Source organism: Miscanthus floridulus, chromosome 9, assembly GCF_019320115.1.
Source record: "Miscanthus floridulus cultivar M001 chromosome 9, ASM1932011v1, whole genome shotgun sequence".
NCBI lineage: Eukaryota > Viridiplantae > Streptophyta > Magnoliopsida > Poales > Poaceae > Miscanthus > Miscanthus floridulus.
Window position 1 is genome coordinate 119,172,610 of NC_089588.1, and position 19,765 is coordinate 119,192,374.

General features: G+C 41.1%; 1 protein-coding gene across 1 annotated transcript; it reads right to left on the minus strand.

Annotated features, from left to right (window-relative positions):
- Positions 1-618: 618 nt before the first annotated feature.
- LOC136482776 (3-hydroxyisobutyryl-CoA hydrolase 1-like) lies at positions 619-18,989 on the minus strand. Its single transcript, XM_066479980.1, has 14 exons — positions 18,936-18,989; positions 13,649-13,729; positions 13,501-13,569; positions 3,252-3,315; positions 3,027-3,106; positions 2,857-2,940; positions 2,360-2,444; positions 1,883-1,968; positions 1,539-1,660; positions 1,398-1,458; positions 1,212-1,310; positions 1,003-1,104; positions 867-908; positions 619-756 (listed from the first exon to the last, which is right to left on the minus strand). The coding sequence occupies exons 1-14, from the start codon at positions 18,987-18,989 to the stop codon at positions 619-621; spliced, it is 1,167 nt and encodes a 388-aa protein (XP_066336077.1).
- Positions 18,990-19,765: the final 776 nt, after the last annotated feature.

Genomic DNA, 19,765 nt, shown 5'->3' on the forward strand with positions numbered 1-19,765 from the left:
AGTGGTCAACTACAAAGCTGTACAACTGTTTGAGATCTACAACTTTCATTTTTATTGTTTTCCATCCGAGGTCGTTTTATAACTTTTCAAGATTTATAACTTTTATTTTAGTAATTTCTCCAAGGTCATTTGAAAAAAAATAAATTTCAGTACTTAATTTTTACTATTCGGCGTCTATTTATAGGGGCGGTTCTAGACAAGCCACCCCTACAAGTCTATTTGTAGGGATGGCTGGATATAGGGCCACCCCTACAAATAAGGCTATTTGTAGGGGTGGCTTATAACACCAGCAGCCCTTACAAATGGATTTGTAGGGACGGCTCGTTTAGGGAACCATTTGTAGGGGCCTTTTAGATTGAGCTACCCCTTAAAAAAAGAGGCGTTGGTACATATTCTTTTTGTAGTAGTGCGAGTGGCCAAACAAGATGAGCTGGCTGATTGTCTAGCCATACAAATTAAATAACACAGAGTACCTTCGGTGATATAAGTTGACCTATACGGCGTATTCAGTTTTATTTTAGCAGTAGTCTTCAGTCTACACAGACTGTTCAAAGACGAAATGATTCGTTATTTTGACCACAACCGAGGCTCCATTAAACTCTTCGCCAAAGACTCCCATCAAATCTTGGACTCAATAATTCTTCCATGGGAACGTCTGTCGGGTAGGTTCAAATCTTCCCACTGTGGATCAACAATTCTTGAGAAATATTCTTCAACTACCTCGTCATGTACTTGCTCCAAACTTGGAGGCATCCACTGCAAGTTCCAAAAAAGAATCACCATTATCTAAAGGTTGTATCAGATACAATAAGCTATCAGCAAAAAAAAGATCGATGGAGATGTGCTAAATATGAAATTATCTAAACCATTGGGTTTCGATCTTTATCTAATAGTATAGCCCTGCATCCCTGCAATGGAAATTGGATGTCAGGTACACAGACATTGCTGTGCAATGGCAATGAAATATATATAACAATGTTGATAATGTCCATATTCAATTACCTCAAAGAAGTCTCGGCTGAAGTCACCACGCATGAGATGGCAAATCACCCTATATTCCTGATGCAAGCACTCCTCAACAGTTTGTGTTCTCCCTTCTCTTATCTGAATTCCAAGGTACAAAACAAATAATGAAACAACTATATTCTGGTGCACACAACTGAGATCATAGACTACTGGTACAAATATGGGGTATGGTTTCTAATGGATACCGATCTCAGAGTGATTTTCAGACTAGTAGGAGAAGCCTTTTTTAAATACTGGATTGTCCTAGCAACCCATTCATCAGCCGTATGTGAGGCCACTTGTTCCTGACATGATAAATATATATTTAATAATTATTTGTCAGACAGAATCGGTGAACCCATAGAAACCTGCATTTGCGGTAACAAACTCACTAGAGTGCATATAATTTCTTCAACTGTGCTTTTAGAAAAGCATTTGTTGATTATTTCCAACCTGGGATGCACCAGAGAATGAAAAATTAGTGACATCATGAATGGGGCATATTTCAGTCATTCAATAAGAAACACCCTTACCTATTCAAGGAACTGTTTTCTTTCAATGATGGCTGTTGAGCAAATTGATCGATAGTACTACACACGGCAAAAGTATTGGAGGTGTCCAGATTTTTGAGGGATTCTTCAAGCAATAGTAGTCGCTGGTAAATTAACAAAGAGTATTTACTAGGAGTTGTAGACTAATATACCACATACATGACTTCAATGATGCAGGCCAAAAAATTTGAAAGCATTCGGATACTATATGAATAAGGTCAGGATTTATGTAGCATGTTCCAAAGAATAATAACCATAAATATAACAGCAAACATCATAGCCGAAAGCAAAAATTGGCAGCTCAGTTAAACTTTAAGATAACCTACATTTGACTGGACAAAATGAGTTGCCAGACCACATGCCAGCATTTCAGCACCATCCAATCTGGCACCAGTAAGAGCAACATACTCTCCTGTGAAAATTTAAGATAACATTTTAGTTAACGACATCTTTCAAGCTACCTTTACCACCAACTAGAAGGGCTGACCTCACTAAGTACAAGTAATTAACACAATATGGAACCAAAAATCAAATAGAAAACAAGAAACTTGGCCACTCTTTATTTCTTTATATAATTATATCTTCATAATTACTTATATAATTGCTAGATCATTTCCACAGAAAAGCTAACACTTGCTAAAAATCAATTAAGCACATGGTGATTTGTAAAACTGCAAACTCAAGAACAATCCGAGAATGTATAGTATTCCCGTACTGTCAATAATATATAGAAATATTTAATAAATGGCAATGACATGGCTACATGCACTTTGATTAAATAAACAAGAGAGATATTAGATAACCATAGAACCCCGGAAGCCGAGACAGAAAATATGTGCCCCCTACAGCTGGAAGGAGACCCAAAGCTGTTTCTGGCATTGCAAAAACCTGCATGAATATTTGAAATGTAAATGACCCGGCACTTGAAAATTGTATGATTTTATAATAAAAATAAAGCAAGGTTCTCAATATTCCAAATGAGTAAAAGAACTACTATCACTCATAAAGCTCACAAAAAGGAATGTATGCACCATAACTGAAATGTAGTCCAACAAATAGTTAAACATTCAGGCATAATATTCATCAGAAAAAGGTAGTGAAAGGCAGTGATCCTGCGTCTTTTTTGTGATGAATACTATGCCTGAAACTTTATATTCAGCAGAACCTTAAACAAGCAGATCTCAAGCTGCATCATGACACGCGAACTTTTTGTGCTTCCTAACTACTGGTTGTATTGAATAGATAAGTAAAAGTGACAACGTAAGAAAAATGTCACTTGATTTTGTTTTCTAGTATATACCGTGTTATCAGTGGCAACTCGAAATCTTCCATGTAAAGAAACACCAGCACCTCCACCCATGACAATTCCACTAAGAAGAGAAACCTATAGTTAAATTGTCTAAGCATTTAGAGGCAACGAACAGAGAAGTGAATAATTAGAATGAATTAATCTGAAGGGATGCAGCTCACCTGAGGTTTGATATATGTTGCTATTATGTAGTTTAGCAAATATAGATCTCTGAAGAAATCAGCACCCCATTTCCAGCTTTCTGATTTAAGAATTAAACACACAACACAGTCAACAAAACATGTAGAACAACCTTAGACCATTTGAAACATGTGGGTGTTGAGTCAACTAACATAAGACGGTGAGAAACATGCAATACTGCAGAGACATTCTAAAGAAGCAGTTACCGTTATGTATAGACCGCACACAATCAGTAATATCACCTCCAGCACAAAATGCTCTTCCTTTCCCCTGAAAACAAGTCATGCTTCAGCACAATCACAAACATAGAGATCAACAGACGGTTTCCCAATGGTAATAAAATTATAGTTATTATCATATCAATTTAAAATAGCTAATAGAAGGAAATGAGAAACATAGTAAATTGAAGAAAGAAAAGCAAGTTAAAGTAAAATCTATAGCGTGTCTGATGATGCTCTAAGGAATGAAGAGTTAGATCAACGGAATACAAGCAGTTAAATTTTCGAATATCGTTCCCTTTATTTTTTACAATACTTAGCATGGCAACAAGACTTAATTATGAATTCATAAGTTCAATAAGAGTCACGTGCTTCAAATTGAAACAGAGTAAAATGCTTCACCCTCTACCTCTGTATATTATCTATTTGAGAGATGCTAGCTTGGGCAACTCATGCTCTCTGTGACTGCCTTGCTGCATGGTAATTTATATTGGAGAAACACACATTTACGCCCTATTTGGCATGGTTCTAAATGGCTCCAGCCCTTGCTACAGTGCACGTTAGAGCTGAAGGTAGTGAAACCAAAAATAGTTGTTTCACCTGCTCCTAGTTCATTCATTTCGAGAAAGAAAGATAAAAGCAACTCCTTACTACAATGCTGTAACACCCTAAAATTTGCCTCTCTTGGAAATAGGATTAAAATGATTTATTTGTGAATTTTTGTGCTCATAAAATATAGGAAAATAAAATTTTTCATTAAATTAAAATTCATCATAAGGTTTAGCAACATGTTTGTGCATACATGCCCTAGCAGTTGATGTATTTGGTTGAGTGGTTTTGATTGAAAAATTAAAATGGTTTAAAATTTGCTTTTGGCAAATGAAATTAAGAATGCCTTTGATGTAAAAGAAAAGAAGGAAAAAGAAAATTTGAGAATAAAAGAATTTAAAAAGGGTTGGAAAATTTATTTTTGAGAACTCACAAAAATTTCTCATTTTTAATTAAGTTGAAAAGTGTATTTAAAATCCTATTCAAATTTGATTTGGTTTACATTTGAATTGGTTTTGAAAACAAAATAGAAAAAAATGGAAATTGGGAAAACTCCTCCTCTCCTTCCTGGCCCGAAGGCCTGCTTCTCTCCGCGGCCCAGTTCGACCTCCTGCTCTCCATTTCCCCTCTCGGCTTTTGCTTCCGTTGGCCCATCTTTGCTGCCAGCCCAACACCGGCTTGTTCCCTCCCACGTCCGCTCCGCGTTGGCCCAGTTCGCTGGAAGCCCAGCCGCGCCGTTCTCCCCGCTTCCCTCCCGCTCGGGCCAACTCGCGCAGGCCAGCCCAGCCAGCACACCGACCCACGCCGCTCTCCCTCCAGCGGTGACTGGGCGCCGGCCCCTCACTCACCGACACCGACAGGTGGGACCATCCCGTCAGGCGTTCTTCTACCTCCGTCACATAACCAAGCCGGAGACCACCGCCGTTGCCGCCCGTGTCCGACCCCGCCACGCCTCGATGCCTTGCGCCCTACGCCGCGCCAGCCTCTTAAATAGCGAGCCCATGCTGAGCCACCTATCCTCGTGCCCTGTATTGCATCTCCCTTTCCCCGAGCTAGCCAGCACCGCCGTCTGGATCCCGCTGAGTGAAGCTCGACGCCGCCGAGACGCCACCACAGCTTCACCGCCGCCCTGATCCCCTACCGAGCTACGTGTGGCGGTAAGAAACCTTTTGCAGTCGTTTTCCCCTCATTCATCTGCTCTTAGTACCTCGCGCGACTTCGCCGTTGAAGCCGAGCCGCAAGCTAGCGCGTGCCGCTGTCGCCGTCCCTCCACTGCCTCAACTGATGCCTCCATGGAGTTCTCCGAGTCTCCCTCTTGCTCCCCGTCTTTTTCCCGTAAAGGATAGTGGTCGGAATCACCGAAACCGACTTCTCCGATGAGCTCATCCATGGCGCCACCGCAGGCACCTCGCCGCCGTCACTATTTCGGCCAGCGAGTTTTTTCTCTCTCTCCCCCCCCCCCGATCCGATCTCAGCCGACCAGTCAAGATCCAACGGTCTGAGTTAGCCGATACCCCTTCGCGTGGCTGTTTTACTAAAGAGTCCCTGCCTTTTTCAATTATAGAACCCGCGGTCCAACGTGTATTTTTAGTACACGTTTTCTTCTTTGGAAAGCGTATTTTCATCTGTTTAGATCCAAAATACATTTTCACTTATTTACAGAATTGCCACTGATTTTGTTTTAGCCATAACTTCTCCGTTTTAACTCCGATTTGACCCGTTCAAATTGCGTTAGGTTCGTAATTTCATAATCTACTTGTTAATACTACTGTTAAAGTAGGTTTTCAACTTTTAAAATTCGTGATTAGATTTAATCTATTATTTTATTAAAGGAAAACTTGTTTAAATCATATCTTCTACGTTTTAGATCCGTTTTGCCCCATTCACGTTGCCTTAGATTCATAGCGACGAGATCTACGCGTTAGCAACAATGTTTATCATATTACTATTTCTGGAATTTCAGGATTTTAAATCATATCTTGAATAATAACTATGCAACTAGGTTTTATAAATAAAATATGATTTCTTTCACTTTAGTTTTATAATTCAAATCTAAATTTGACTTAAATTATAATCTCTATAAAATATCTTATATATGTTTTTATATAATTAAAACACATGAAGTTAATAGTTTTATGAGTAGATCTCTCGGTAGTTGTATCTTTTCAACCGTAGCTCCGATTTGTGTGCTTTTCGCGTTTGTGTGTTCGTAGCGAGACATAGATTCGTTTCATGAACTTTTCATCTTGATTTTATGTTTGGTGTACTATTCTAATTTAGATCTATTGTTTGCTTCGTGTATGATTGTATGGATGCTTGTGTGGTGCTTTATGATTTTGTCCCGTTGGAGAGATATACGTGGTGATCAAGAAGAAGGACAAGAATGTTGAAGATTAAAGCTTACCGAAGGATCGGTGTTTAAGGCAAGTATAGCATGGGATCATCCTTGTTGTCCTATACACCTTTAATCATTTAATTCATACTGCATGTGTCTACCTTGACTACCACTAAGGATATCCTAGTCTTTTGTACTTGTACCTTGATACCTTTGGGGTATTGCATTGGGTAGCTTTGCTAGTGCTCAACTACAACCATGATCTTGTAACTTGACTAATGGTATATGCAATAAACACTAAAAGATGCTTTTTAGCAACATGGAATAAGGGGGCTAGAGCATTGGGCTATTTTTATGGTGCTCTAGGTTCCTCTCCCTAAGGACTTATCTGTAAGTGATCTTTCGGGACTTATAGTACAGCTGTGAGGGCTATATGACTCTGGCTTTAGCTCAGTATGAGGACCTTTTCTAGCTTGTTAGTGGTTACCTTTATTGGCGTAAGAATGGCTTGACGAATCGGGTATAGGACAGCCTCTACTCTTATGTGTATAGGCTGCGTGTCATTGTGTCATTCGATAAGGGGGTTCCTATATCTGTTTGCCGAGTGAATCTAATAACCCTAACTTGTTAGACGAACCTTTGAAAGGCTTCATAGTGAACCCTGCTGACCTACCTTGGTAGTGGGTCAAGAGGCTGATCACCTCGGGCGAAAGGGTAAATCACGACTCACAGTGAAAGTGTACAACCTCTGCAGAGTGTAAAACTGGTATATCAGTCGTGCTCACGGTCACGAGCGACCTTGGAACCCTTAAGGAATAGATGATAAACACTAATGATATGGACGATAAAGATGCTCACTAATGGTTAATTGTTTATGCTATTCATTAATCATGTTTACCTGATCATGTGTTTATGGGCTTGTGAAAAAAAACTTGTTGCCACCCAATGGCTAAAAGATGATTCATTAAAAGCTTATCGCAGTTAAACCAGTGTCAGCCTTTTGAGCCTTATGAACCCCATGTTATATTTGTTGAGTACGACATGTACTTACGCTTGCTTTATTTTCAATTATTTGGATAAAAATCCCGGATGGGTACTAGATTGCTAGAGTATGGAGGAATTAGGATTGTGATCAACCAGTCAGTTGTCCCTGTGGATTTGGAGTCTTCGCCTGAAGAACAGAGTGGTCTTTCCGCTATCTATGCTCTGAGGTTATATTCTTTATACTAATACATTATGTAATTAAGCATTGTCTATTGATATTACCCTTATTTGTAGCTATATGTGAGATTTGACTTGCGCTCACATATGGTGTGTATCTGGTTTTGTTCTTAAAATCGGGTGCTACAAAGTGGTATCAGAGCAATGCTGACTGTAGGACGCAAGCCTAGTTAGAAATTGGCCGTCTTATGGTTTTGAAATTGCTATAAAATCCTTGTTCTATAAATCTTGATATTTTCTTCTCTACTGTATATCTATCCTTGATATTTATCTCCTTCTTGATGCTTATTTTAAGCCTTTGTTCTCATCTTCACTCCTTGATTTGATATGCATTTAGAACTATTCCTCATCACCTTCTTGCATAATCTGAAGATAAGTCTTAGAATTGTTATCCCTAGCAAAATGAAGACGATAGTATCGCAAGTTGAGTCAATGATTGAGTTGTGCATCTTTATTGCTTGTTGAGTTGTCATTATGCTTATGATTATTTTGAATCTTGGCAATGATTGTAATGATCTTGTTGGGTGTTCCTACAATTTCATTTAGTTTATAGGCCTAAGGTATAAGGATTAGTGAAATAAATAGTCGGGTTTTGGTTATCTCCTGTTTCCTCTATTCTATCTTTTTGGAGCAGCCACCACTCTTTGGCTTATATCTCTGGTTTTGGACGATCATAAATCATAAGAAAATTCTAGACAATAGTAGACTTCACTATCTTTCTGAGACCACAAGAATCACCTAGATAGCTATTCTGGTTATGGAGATACGAAAATCACAAGGTGATGCATCTGTGCTGTTTGGAATCTGGAGCAATTTCTGTTGTGCACTGTTTTTGACCAAGTTATCTGTGGAATTTGGAAAAGTGTTCTATAAAAAAGTTGTGGAGAATTTTATAAGCTTTCCAACGATATAAGCTACAACTTCATTGGATTAACAGAATGAGAGTTACAGCTATTTTACGATGCTGCTGTTTTTCTGCTCGCAGGGAATTTTAGATTTCTTGTCCTCGCCTATATACAAGAGTATCAATGGGATGACAGAACGTCCTGATATTAGATGGCTCATCTAAAAGAATTTGCAAGCTGTGCTTGGTGTCCCCTAGTTTATCTTTTCTTAAGGGGGTAGCCAAGTTGAAAAATTACAAGATGAAGTACCCTACGTTCTAGTTTGCGCAGCGGAAGCGTGGTGGTACCCAAAGATGTGAAAGAAGTTCAGAGTCTCAATGAGGTTTGATTAAAGGTTCAAGGAAGGTTTATCCAAGCTCATCAAGATTTTGGTAGAGCTACCCGAGAAGTTTTCAAGGTAGTTTGGATCAAGAGACCTCAGCTAAGTGTTTGAAGGAATCCAAGAAGAGGTTGGAGTAAAACCTAAGCATTAGCTTTGCCAGATCCGGACAACAGTTTCATATCTACAATGATGCACCCTGTCAAGGTGTGGGATGTGTCCTTATACGAGAAGAAATGTAGTGGCTTGTTCATTAAGTCAATAAAGGAAGCGTGAGTTAAACTACCTAGCATGTTATCTGGAGTTATCCATTGTGGAGCATGGAAGTACTGTCTTTTTAGAAGTAAATGTGGTATCTAAGGGGATCACAAGAATATACCGGACATCTTTACTAAGTTGGTCTTGAGCTTGTGATATCCTCGTTGGAACAAAATTGATTATGACTTGGAAAAGTGCTATCACTTGGAAAAGTAGAAGTCGCAGCCGATGCCCTTAGCAACGGAGAATCATGCTAAGAAGGTACGGGTGACACCAAGGACTAAGAATTGTATTCCAAGTTTGAGCAACTTGACCGGAATCATTAATGTTTTGAAGGTTGGTAGTAGAATATCCTTCTGACCAAGAGATTCGTCAGGCTTCGTTGGAAGGTGGATATTTAAGAAAGAGAATTGGTACTATAGGAAAGATGGCCTAGTGATTGGAGTTACTTGAGAGTTGTTTGGAGTACCTATCAGAATCTTGGAATCAGTTTGGCAAGTTAATTGGAGTAAGATCAACAGGTACGCGAAGTAAAGCGGGATCTTTGACAAGAAGATGGAATTACACAAGGAAGTAGAGAAGAATTCAAAAACAGAGTATCTTTATCTCCTAGTTAACGTCTTCCGAATCTCGGGGACGAGATTCACCTTAAGGGGGGTAGAATTGTAACACCCTAAAATTTGCCTCTCTTGGAAATAGGATTAAAATGATTTATTTGTGAATTTTTGGGCTCATAAAATATAGGAAAATAAAAATTTTCATTAAATTAAAATTCATCATAAGGTTTAGCAACATGTTTGTGCATACATGCCCTTGCATTTGATGTATTTGGTTGCGTGGTTTTGATTGAAAATTTAAAATGGTTTAAAATTTGCTTTTGGCAAATGAAATTAAGAATGCCTTTGAAGTAAAAGAAAATAAGGAAAAAGAAAATTTGAGAATAAAAGAATTTAAAAAGGGTTGTAAAATTTATTTTTGAGAACTCACAAAAATTTCTCATTTTTAATTAAGTTGAAAAGTGTATTTAAAATCCTATTCAAATTTGATTTGGTTTACATTTGAATTGGTTTTGAAAACAAAATAGAAACAAATTGGAAATTGGGAAAACTCCTCCTCTCCTTCCTGGCCCGAAGGCCCGCTTCTCTCCGCGCCTAGTTCGGCCTCCTGCTCTCCATTTCCCCTCTCGGCTTTTGCTTCTGCTGGCCCATCTTTGCCGCCAGCCCAACACCGGCTGGTTCCCTCCCGCGTCCGATCCACGTTGGCCCAGTTCGCTGGAAGCCCAGCCGCGCCGTTCTCCCCGCTTCCCTCCCGCTCGGGCCAACTCGCGCAGGCCAGCCCAGCCAGCACACCAACCCACGCCGCTCTCCCTCCAGCGGTGACTGGGCATCGGGCCCCTCACTCACCGACGCCGATAGGTGGGACCATCCCGCCAGGCGTTCTTCTACCTCCGTCACGTAACCGAGACGGAGACCACCGCCGTTGCTGCCCGTGTCAGACCCCGCCACGCCTCGATGCCTTGCGCCCTACGCCGCGCCAACCTCTTAAATAGCGAGCCCACGCTGAGCCGCCTATCCCCGTGCCCTATCTTGCATCTCCCTTGCCCCGAGCTGGCCAGCACCGCTGCCTGGATCCCGCTAGGAGAAGCTCGACGCCATCGAGACGCCTCCACAGCTTCACCACCGCCCTGATCCCCTACCGAGCTACGTGTGGATGTAAGAAACCTTTTGCAATCGTTTTCCCCTCGTTCATCTGCTCTCAGTACCTCGCGCGACTTCGCCATTGAAGCCGAGCCGCAAGCTAGCACGTGCCGCCGTCGCCGTCCCTCCACTGCCTCAACTTAGGGATGAAAACGGATCGGATACGGACGGATATCACCGATATTACATTTGTTTTCATATTTCTATCAGGATTTGGATTCGAATACGGATAGTGTCAACTATGTCGGATAGGAAACGATTGGATATCGACATCATAAATATGCGATTTGAGTATTCGGATACGGATACGGTATCGGATGTTGGATATCCAGACTCGGATACGGACAGATCTCAACAACTCTAAACGGATTCGGTTTCGAATACGGTCAGAAAATATCCGTACCGTTTTCATCCCTACCTCAACTGATGCCTCCATGGAGTTCTCCGAGTCTCCCTCTTGCTCCCCGTCTTTTTCCCGTAAAGGATAGTGGTCGGAATCACCGAAACCAATTCTCCGGTGAGCTCATCCATGGCGCCACCGCAGGTACCTTGCCATCGTCACTGTTCCGGCCAGCGAGTTTTTTTTTCTCTCCCCCCCCCCCCCGATCCGATCTCAGCCGACCAGTCAAGATCCAATGGTCTGAGTTAGCCGATACCCGTTCGCGTGGCCGTTTTACTAAAGAGTCCTTGCCTTTTTCAATTATAGAACCCACGGTCCAACGTGTATTTTTAGTACACGTTTTCTTCTTTGGAAAGCGTATTTTCGTCTGTTTAGATCCAAAATACGTTTTCACTTATTTATAGAATTGCCACTGTTTTTGTTTTAGCCATAACTTCTCCGTTTTAACTCCGATTTGACCCGTTCAAATTGCGTTAGGTTCATAATTTCATAATCTACTTGTTAATACTACTGTTAAAGTAGGTTTTCAACTTTTAAAATTCGTGATTAGATTTAATCTATTATTTTATTAAAGGAAAACTTGTTTAAATCATATCTTCTACGATTTAGATCCGTTTTGCCCCATTCAAGTTGTGTTAGATTCATAGCGACGAGATCTACGCATTAGCAATAGTGTTTATCATATTACTATTTCTAGAATTTTATGATTTAAATCATATCTTGAATAATAACTATGCAACTAGGTTTTATAAATAAAATATGATTTCTTTCACTTTAGTTTTATAATTCAAATCTAAATTTGACTTAAATTATAATCTCTATAAAATATCTTATATATGTTTTTATATAATTAAAACACATGAAGTTAATAGTTTTATGAGTAGATCTCTTGGTAGTTGTATCTTTTCAACCGTAGCTCCGATTAGTGTGCTTTTCGCGTATGTGTGTTCGTAGCGAGACGTAGATTCGTTTCATGAACTTTTCATCTTGATTTTATGTTTGGTGTACTATTCTAATTTAGATCTATTGTTTGCTTCGTGTATGATTGTATGGATGCTTGTGTGGTGCTTTATGATTTCGTCCAGTCGGAGAGATATACGTGGTGATCAAGAAGAAGAAGAAGAAGAATGTTGAAGATTAAAGCTTACCGAAGGATCGGTGTTTAAGGCAAGTATAGCATGGGATCATCCTTGTTGTCCTATACACCTTTAATCATTTTATTCATGCTGCATGTGTCTACCTTGACTACCACTAAGGATATCCTAGTCTTTTGTACTTGTACCTTGATACCTTTGGGGTATTGCATTGGGCAGCTTTGCTAGTGCTCAACTACAACCATGATCTTGTAACTTGACTAATGGTATATGCAATAAACACTAAAAGATGCTTTTTAGCAACATGGAATAAGGGGGCTAGAGCATTGGGCTATTTTTATGGTGCTCTAGATTCCTCTCCCTAAGGACTTATCTGTAAGTGATCATTCGGGACTTACAGTACAGCTGTGAGGGCTATATGACTCTGGCTTTAGCTCAGTATGAGGACCTTTTCTAGGTTGTTAGTGGTTTCCTTTATTGGCGTAAGAATGGCTTGACGAATCGGGTATAGGACAGCCTCTACTCTTATGTGTATAGGCTCCGTGTCATTGTGCCATTCGACAGGGGGTTACTATATCTGTTTGCCGAGTGAATCTAATGGCCCTAACTTGTTAGACAAACCTTTGAAAGGCTTTATAGTGAATCCTGCCGACCTTCCTTGGTAGTGGGTCAAGAGGCTGATCACCTCGGGCGAAAGGGTAAATCACGACTCACAGTGAAAGTGTACAACCTCTGCAGAGTGTAAAACTGGTATATTAGCCGTGCTCACGAGCGGCCTTGGAACCCTTACGGAATAGATGATAAACACTAATGATATGGACGATAAAGATGCTCACTAATGGTTAATTGTTTATGCTATTCATTAATCATGTTTACCTGATCATGTGTTTATGGGCTTGTGAAAAAAAAACTTGTTGCCACCCAATGGCTAAAACATGATTCATTAAAAGCTTATCGCAGTTAAACCAGTGTCAGCCTTTTGAGCCTCATGAACCCCATGTTATATTTGTTGAGTACGACATGTACTTACGGTTGCTTTATTTTTAATTATTTGGATAAAAATCATGGATGGGTACCAGATTGCTAGAGTATGGAGGAATTAGGCTTGTGATCAACCAGTCAGTTGTCCCTGTGGATTTGGAGTCTTCGCCTGAAGAACGGATTGGTCTTTCCGCTATCTATACTCTGAGGTTATATTCTTTATACTAATACGTTATGTAATTAAGCATTGTCTATTGATATTACCCTTATTTGTAGCTATATGTGAGATTTGACTTCCTGGGCTCACATATGGTGTATATCTGGTTTTGTTCTTAAAACTGGGTGCTACAAATGCACCGAGGAGTCGGAGCCTGTGAAAGCTCCGTGAGCTGAAGCCTAATAGACATCTATAATCTAAGTTAGACCACTGACCACCTCAAATATTAAATTACAATACAAACACAGTGCTATGAGATACCTTCATAATCAACAATTTAACTCTGTCATCTTTCTCGTAAACAATGAAACACCTAAGGAGACCCTTAATCTGCAACATGAAAGAACAATGATCCTGTACCTACAATTCTAAAAGTAAACATGGTACTGTAAGTGAACTCTTAACATACCATTGTGGAGGAGAGTACATTAAGCTGATTTGGTCTATTCAAAATAAGTGTCCGCGTTGAGCCATGTGCTTCTACCAAAACCTAAAAAATAGAGGATACAGGAAAATGTTTTCAGTTCTTGTACCAACAAGCATGAAACAATTGTCAATGAAAATTGAGCACATAACACTGGACCATCGTTTTTATGGGGTCATTATTACTTACAGGTACAGGATGTATCTAGTTACTAGTGTTTAGTCTAAACAATGCATGCTACTTTGCATACGTCATTGGTGACGTGTGCTGAAAAACTTCCATTACTATTGTTCTCAGCCTGATGTTCTATTGAGTTCAAGGCTATTTGGTTCGTAGCTTTAATTTGCCACAACTAACCCTAGCTGAGTGTGGCAAGCCACAAAAAGTATGAACAGAAAATTTGGAGCCAGATTTTGCCATGTCTAAGAGAATATTGCCATACTTTTTTACTCTATGACATGTGGGGACCAAAAGAACATTGTCTATGTTTATGTGCTGGAGTATTTGGATGCCAAATTCATTTTCCAACAAATCCCACAAAGTCAATAGAGATGTCGGATGATCTCCAACCAGGAGTTCACATTGGTTATCCAATGTGCGGAATCCAAATATTTTCCACTCATCTTCCAAAAAGAAAAGTTTAAGACGTGGCCCACTATCTCCTGCTTTTTTTTAATATAGTGACAGATATGCTGGTTGTCATCCATTGCTAGTGCCAAGGAATGTGGTCAAATTCGTGGGATTGTACTCCACTTATTAACAAATGATGGTTTACTTATCTTGCAATACGTAGATGACACTATTTTATTTCTACACCATGATATTTGCACAAGCTATGAATATGATGTTATTGCTCTACACATTTGAACAACATCAAATCTAAAGACAAATTTTCACAAAACTGAAATAATGTATTTCGGCAAGCCAAGTTGTGACACAATATTCTCAATTATTTGGTAGAAAATAGGTACATATCTCTTCGATACATGGGAATACCAATGCACTATAGAAACTCAATAATAAGGACTGAAAATTAATTGAAGAAAGAATTCAGAAGGGACTATGTAGCTGCAAAGGAAAATTACTGTCGTTGGGTGGAGCATTAGTCTAGATTAGTTCAGCCTTATTTTTGGATGGATCTTTTGGGAGTGAAGGATTAATTCATGAGCTTAGAGAAATTCAAATTAGGATATGGTACTGAAATAAGTTTTTGGAAAGATATCTGGTTGGTTGCATATCCTCTCAAAGCACAGTATCCAAATTTCTATAATATAGTTTGACATGAACATGCTACTGTAGCTAATACTCTAGACGTAGTTCCTCTAAAGTTTCCTTCAGAAGGGCTTTAGTGGGAATTAAGTTCGTTGAGTAGAATAACTTAGTAGCAAGAGTAGCAAACCTTAACTTACAATTTGTACAAGATTGTTCTTTTGACTCATTAAAAATAGTGGCGAGTTCACTGTAAATTCCATTTATACATATACCTTGTCGATACGGGCATTACAAAGTCTTGCAGGATATTTGGCAATTAAATATACCACTAAAAATTAACTTTTATGTGATTCATCAATGTAACATCCTAAAATTTGCATTCTTTTAAAATTAGTAAATATGATTTATTTAAGCAAATGTGTGTGCATTAAAAGATAGGGAAATAATAAATTTTGTGGAATTAAAATTTAAAAAATAAGGTTAGAAACTTTTCGATGCATACATGCTGCTGCATATCATTTTGTGAATGCTTGGAATTTGTTAAAGATTTCAAAAAGAATTGAAATCTGAATTTAAAAAGGGATTTGGAAAATTGTAGAAAAAGAAAAAAAGAAAAGAATCATTTTTTTCCTCCCTTCTTGAACTTCGGCCCGCTGGCCTTCTCTCCTTGCACCGCGGCCCAGCCCTGCAGCCCAGCGCCAGCCCCAGCCCAGCTCGCCTCCCCGCCTCGCTCGGCCCAGCACCACGGCCCAGCCCAGCCGAACGGCCTGGCCGCAACCGCCGCCCACGCTCCTCCCTTGCCGCTGACGCCCGGGCCCCGCTTGTCGGCACCGTCCTCTTCCCCGCGCGGCTCAGAACCGTCCGCGCCCGGCGCTGCAGCAACCGCCGCGCCCACGTTTTCGCTGCACATCGTGGGAGCGCCCCCCTCGCGCCCCGGCCGCTACAAATAGCAGCCGAGCCTTCCCCCGCGCACCCTGCTGCTCCCCGCTCTCTTCTTCGCGCTCGCCAAGCACCGAGGAAGCCCCTGCAACCGCCGCTCCGAGGTCACCGGAATCCGCCGCCCGCCTTCGCACGGACCGCCGCCGCCGAGCTTCCCCGTCATCCTTCTTCCCCGCGGTGAGAATCCCCTGGCCTCCCTCTATCTCCCGGTACCCCTACTTTCGTTTTTCTTGGCTTCTCGAGCCCTGGCCGCGAGCTCCGCGAGCCTTGGCCGCCGGCCATGGCGGCCACCGCGCTACCCGCTGTTCCCGGTCGCCGTATCGGCATGGCCGAGACCCCCTTCTTCCCCCGCCTTCACCGGTGCTCTCGGTTTCTCTTTTGGCGAACCCTAGCCCCCTAACCGCGCGCGTCCGAGACCTCCACGCTGCCGGCCATGGTGTTTGCCGCCGGCATCACTGTTCCGGCCGGCCACCTTCTTCTCCCTTCCCCCCCCCGAAATCATTCTTGGCCGCTCGTTTCTAATCCAACGGCCGAGATCTTCCGATACCCCTTCGCGTGGCTGATTTGCAAAAGAGACCCTGGACTTTTCTAAGTCCTAACCCGCAGTCCAAGGCGTAGTTTCCCGAATGCGCATTTTCGTTTGGAAAACGTAAACTTCACGGCTTAAGTCAAAAATACGTTTTCAGTATTTACAGAAATGCCATTCGAACTGTTTTGCTCATAAAATTGTCGTTTTAGCTCCGAATTGATCCATTCAAATCGCGTTAGCTTCGTAATTTCATAAGCTACATGTTGGAACTACTGTTAGTCAAGTTTGGAACTTTTTAATTTCATGATTAGATTTAATTAAATATATGGCTATAGGAAAACCCGTTTAAATCATAACTTTTGCATTTTAGCTCCGTTTTTCGTGAACTTCGCGTTGACGTGATCGTAGCGAGACGAAGATTATGTTTACAAACATTTTATCTTGTTTTCAATACTGTTGGTGTACTGTTCTAATGATAGGAATGTTTGCTTTGCATGAATGCTTTTGGAATGTTGTATGTTGCCGTGTTGGTCGCGTTCAGACGGTGAAGAAAACGTTGGAGACCAAGAACTCTTCGACGACCAGCAGGACCAGCACAAGTTTGTGAACCAAGGCAAGTATAGCATGGGCCTACCTTGATGTCCTATTTCACTTTAATCAATTACTCATTTGCATGTGTCTAATTTTGATACCCGTAAGGACATCCTAGTGATTGTTTATCCTGTTCCTTGCCTCCTATGGGTTAAATGCATATGGGTAGATTGCTAGTGCTCTAACTGAACTTGATATACATGATGATGAATGATTCTATGGAACTAAGAGTTTAACATGATTTATAACAACTGTTCCATAGGGCGAAAGTGCAAATGACCTTTGTTCATGTTGCTCCCAGCCCTCCATAAGGACTTATCTGTCGGCAAAAGCTGGGACTAACAGTGCAACCGGGAGAGTCATATGGCTCTGACTTTAGCTCAGTAATAGGAACTTTTCTAGCTAGTTAGAGGTTACCTTTTTGGCGCAAATGGGGCTTGCCACGTTGGGTATAGGGCTGCCTCTGTTCCTATGAGTATAGCCGCGATGGATATATGCCATAGGAAAGGGGAGTTCCTACATCTGCCTGCCAAGGAAACCTAGCGGCCCTAACTTGTTAGGGAAACCTATGAAATGGCTTCATAGTGTACCCTGCCCGCTCACCTTGGTAGTGACATGGGAGTAATTAACCCGGGCATATGGGGATCACGACTCGCGGTGAATGTGCACCACCTCTGCAGAGGGTAACAAACTGTTATAACAGCCGTGCTCACGGTTACGAGCGGCCCGGAAAACTCACAGAATAACTGGATACTTGATGATGTTCATTTAAGATGTTCTATGATGATATACGATACACTTTACACTGATATATGTTCTTATGGGATTAAATGGGAGCTTAAGCATAACTTGATAATATCTGATAATAAAAGCTTGTCATACTAAAAATGCTAACTGCAGTAAACCAGAGTCAATCCTTTTTGAGCTTCATAACCCCATGTTAGCTTGTTGAGTACGGAATGTACTTACACTTGTTTATTTTCTTTATTTGGATAAAAATCCCGGATGGGTAACAGATGACAACGGGTATGAGGAATTTCCCGAGGATTTTTAGGCTTGTGGTCAACCAGTTGACCTTCCCTGTGATGGTGTTCCACGAGAGTGTTATCCTTTACTATTCTGCTGTGTTGTGTAAGACTACTTAATGTTATTATTTGTGATGTAAGAGACACCGTGATGATACTTTATATGATTTGTCGACTTGTGTGTGTGACTGATTCCTGGGCACACATGAGTATTGTGCATTCAATTTTATCCTTAAAATTGGGTGTGACAATCAAGAGGAGGTGATTTTAACTAAAGATAATTTATTAAAGAGGAATTGGAATGGGAACAAATCTTATGTGTTTTGTAGTAAGGATGCAACTATTGAACACCTCTTCCTCGAGTGTTTGCATGCTAAGTTCCTGTGGCGGGCGATACATTTTGTTTTGGGTCTCAAACCCACTTTGAATGAATGGATGCCTTTCATGATTGACACAAACAAAAAGGTGGATCAAGTAAGACATTGTTATTATCGATAGGTGGTGCAGTCATTTGTTGGACATTATGGCCAGTAAGAAATAATATGGGTTTTGATAAATGCCAACCCAATGTTATGGCTTCTTTTTTTCTAACTTTGTAAACTTGGATCCTTCTTTTCCTTACTTTTTATATATAACCAGTAGGGGCTCACACCTCCTGATGCCTACTACAAAATTTGGTCAAAACCAGTTGGCTAAGTTTAATTAATTGCTAAACAAACACCTGTTAATTTGGTCAAAACTTATGTAAGGAAAAGTTTGAAAAAATGAACCAAACACCACCTTCATCCATGGAAGCACTTTATTAGAAAAACCTGGGCGTCTGGTGGCCTTTTGGCCTGCGATGGATAGGGACGGATCCGTGCTGTGGGCTGTGGTGGCACAGGCAGAAGCAGCAGGTGAAGGAAAGGGAGCAGATGTGGAGGCGAACGACGAGCAATGGTCTCCACGCAGAGTGAACGAACTGGGATTGAACTACCTGGTCTGAATCGCCACCTGCAGCACCGCCGCCGCCGACTGACACGGAAGCCATCGGCCTTTCCTTGGACGAGACGATGAGCAGGCAAGCGGCTCAAGGCCGGCGCCAGTAGCACAGTAGCACTCTGAAACACACCACACGTACAGGGATGAGGATCGAGCCAATTCTTGCTTGTGCTCAACTACTGGCTGCGTTTGGTCAAGATGACAGGATTTCATTCTTATTTATAGCAGAAGCAAAGCACTATGGACAGTACGGCCCTCCTATGCACGCACATAGCTCTAATATAATGGCTAGAATAGACAATTTCTCAACCTCCAATTTGTAATACAGTACGAGTTTTGACCATAAACTACGAAATTGCATACCGGCCGGACACCCTTTAACAGTTGAAACTGGACATGGTCTTCTAGCTGCTCTTAGAGATGGTTTTCTATGTTCGGAAAATATAAAAAGAGACTAATGCATCATAGGTCCATTAACTTTTTCTATGTCACGCCTCACTCAAATCGACCACAATAGCTCAAGAATGCAACTTCTCTGCTGCAGCTTGTGGAACCCCAGTCAGTCCGCTGATCTGTTCCTCTTGGGCAACAACACACTACCAATCAGGTTGGGAGCATGGTGACGACCAGCAGGATTCTCAAGCAGCAGGAGAATAGTGGATGGATCTTTGAATTTGTTGTACAAGATCAGTATGTAAATCCCAAGGGCGGCTATGTCCAACCGCCCTGTGATGGCAACGTTCAGAACTGGTGGGTGTGGCATGGGGGTTGTTTCCGAACTATGCGTAGGTGGTAACGCGAGTTGACAGGCATGGCCTAAAAAAC

Coding starts and splice junctions, on each gene's coding strand:
- LOC136482776 (XM_066479980.1), bottom strand. CDS start 18,989: ATGGCTTCCGTGTCAGTCGGCGGCGGCGGTGCTGCAGGTGGCGATTCA. Junction 1,105..1,211: donor TGAAAATCACTCTGAGATCG/GTATCCATTAGA, acceptor CTTGGAATTCAG/ATAAGAGAAGGGAGAACACA. Junction 909..1,002: donor TCAGCCGAGACTTCTTTGAG/GTAATTGAATAT, acceptor TTTCCATTGCAG/GGATGCAGGGCTATACTATT.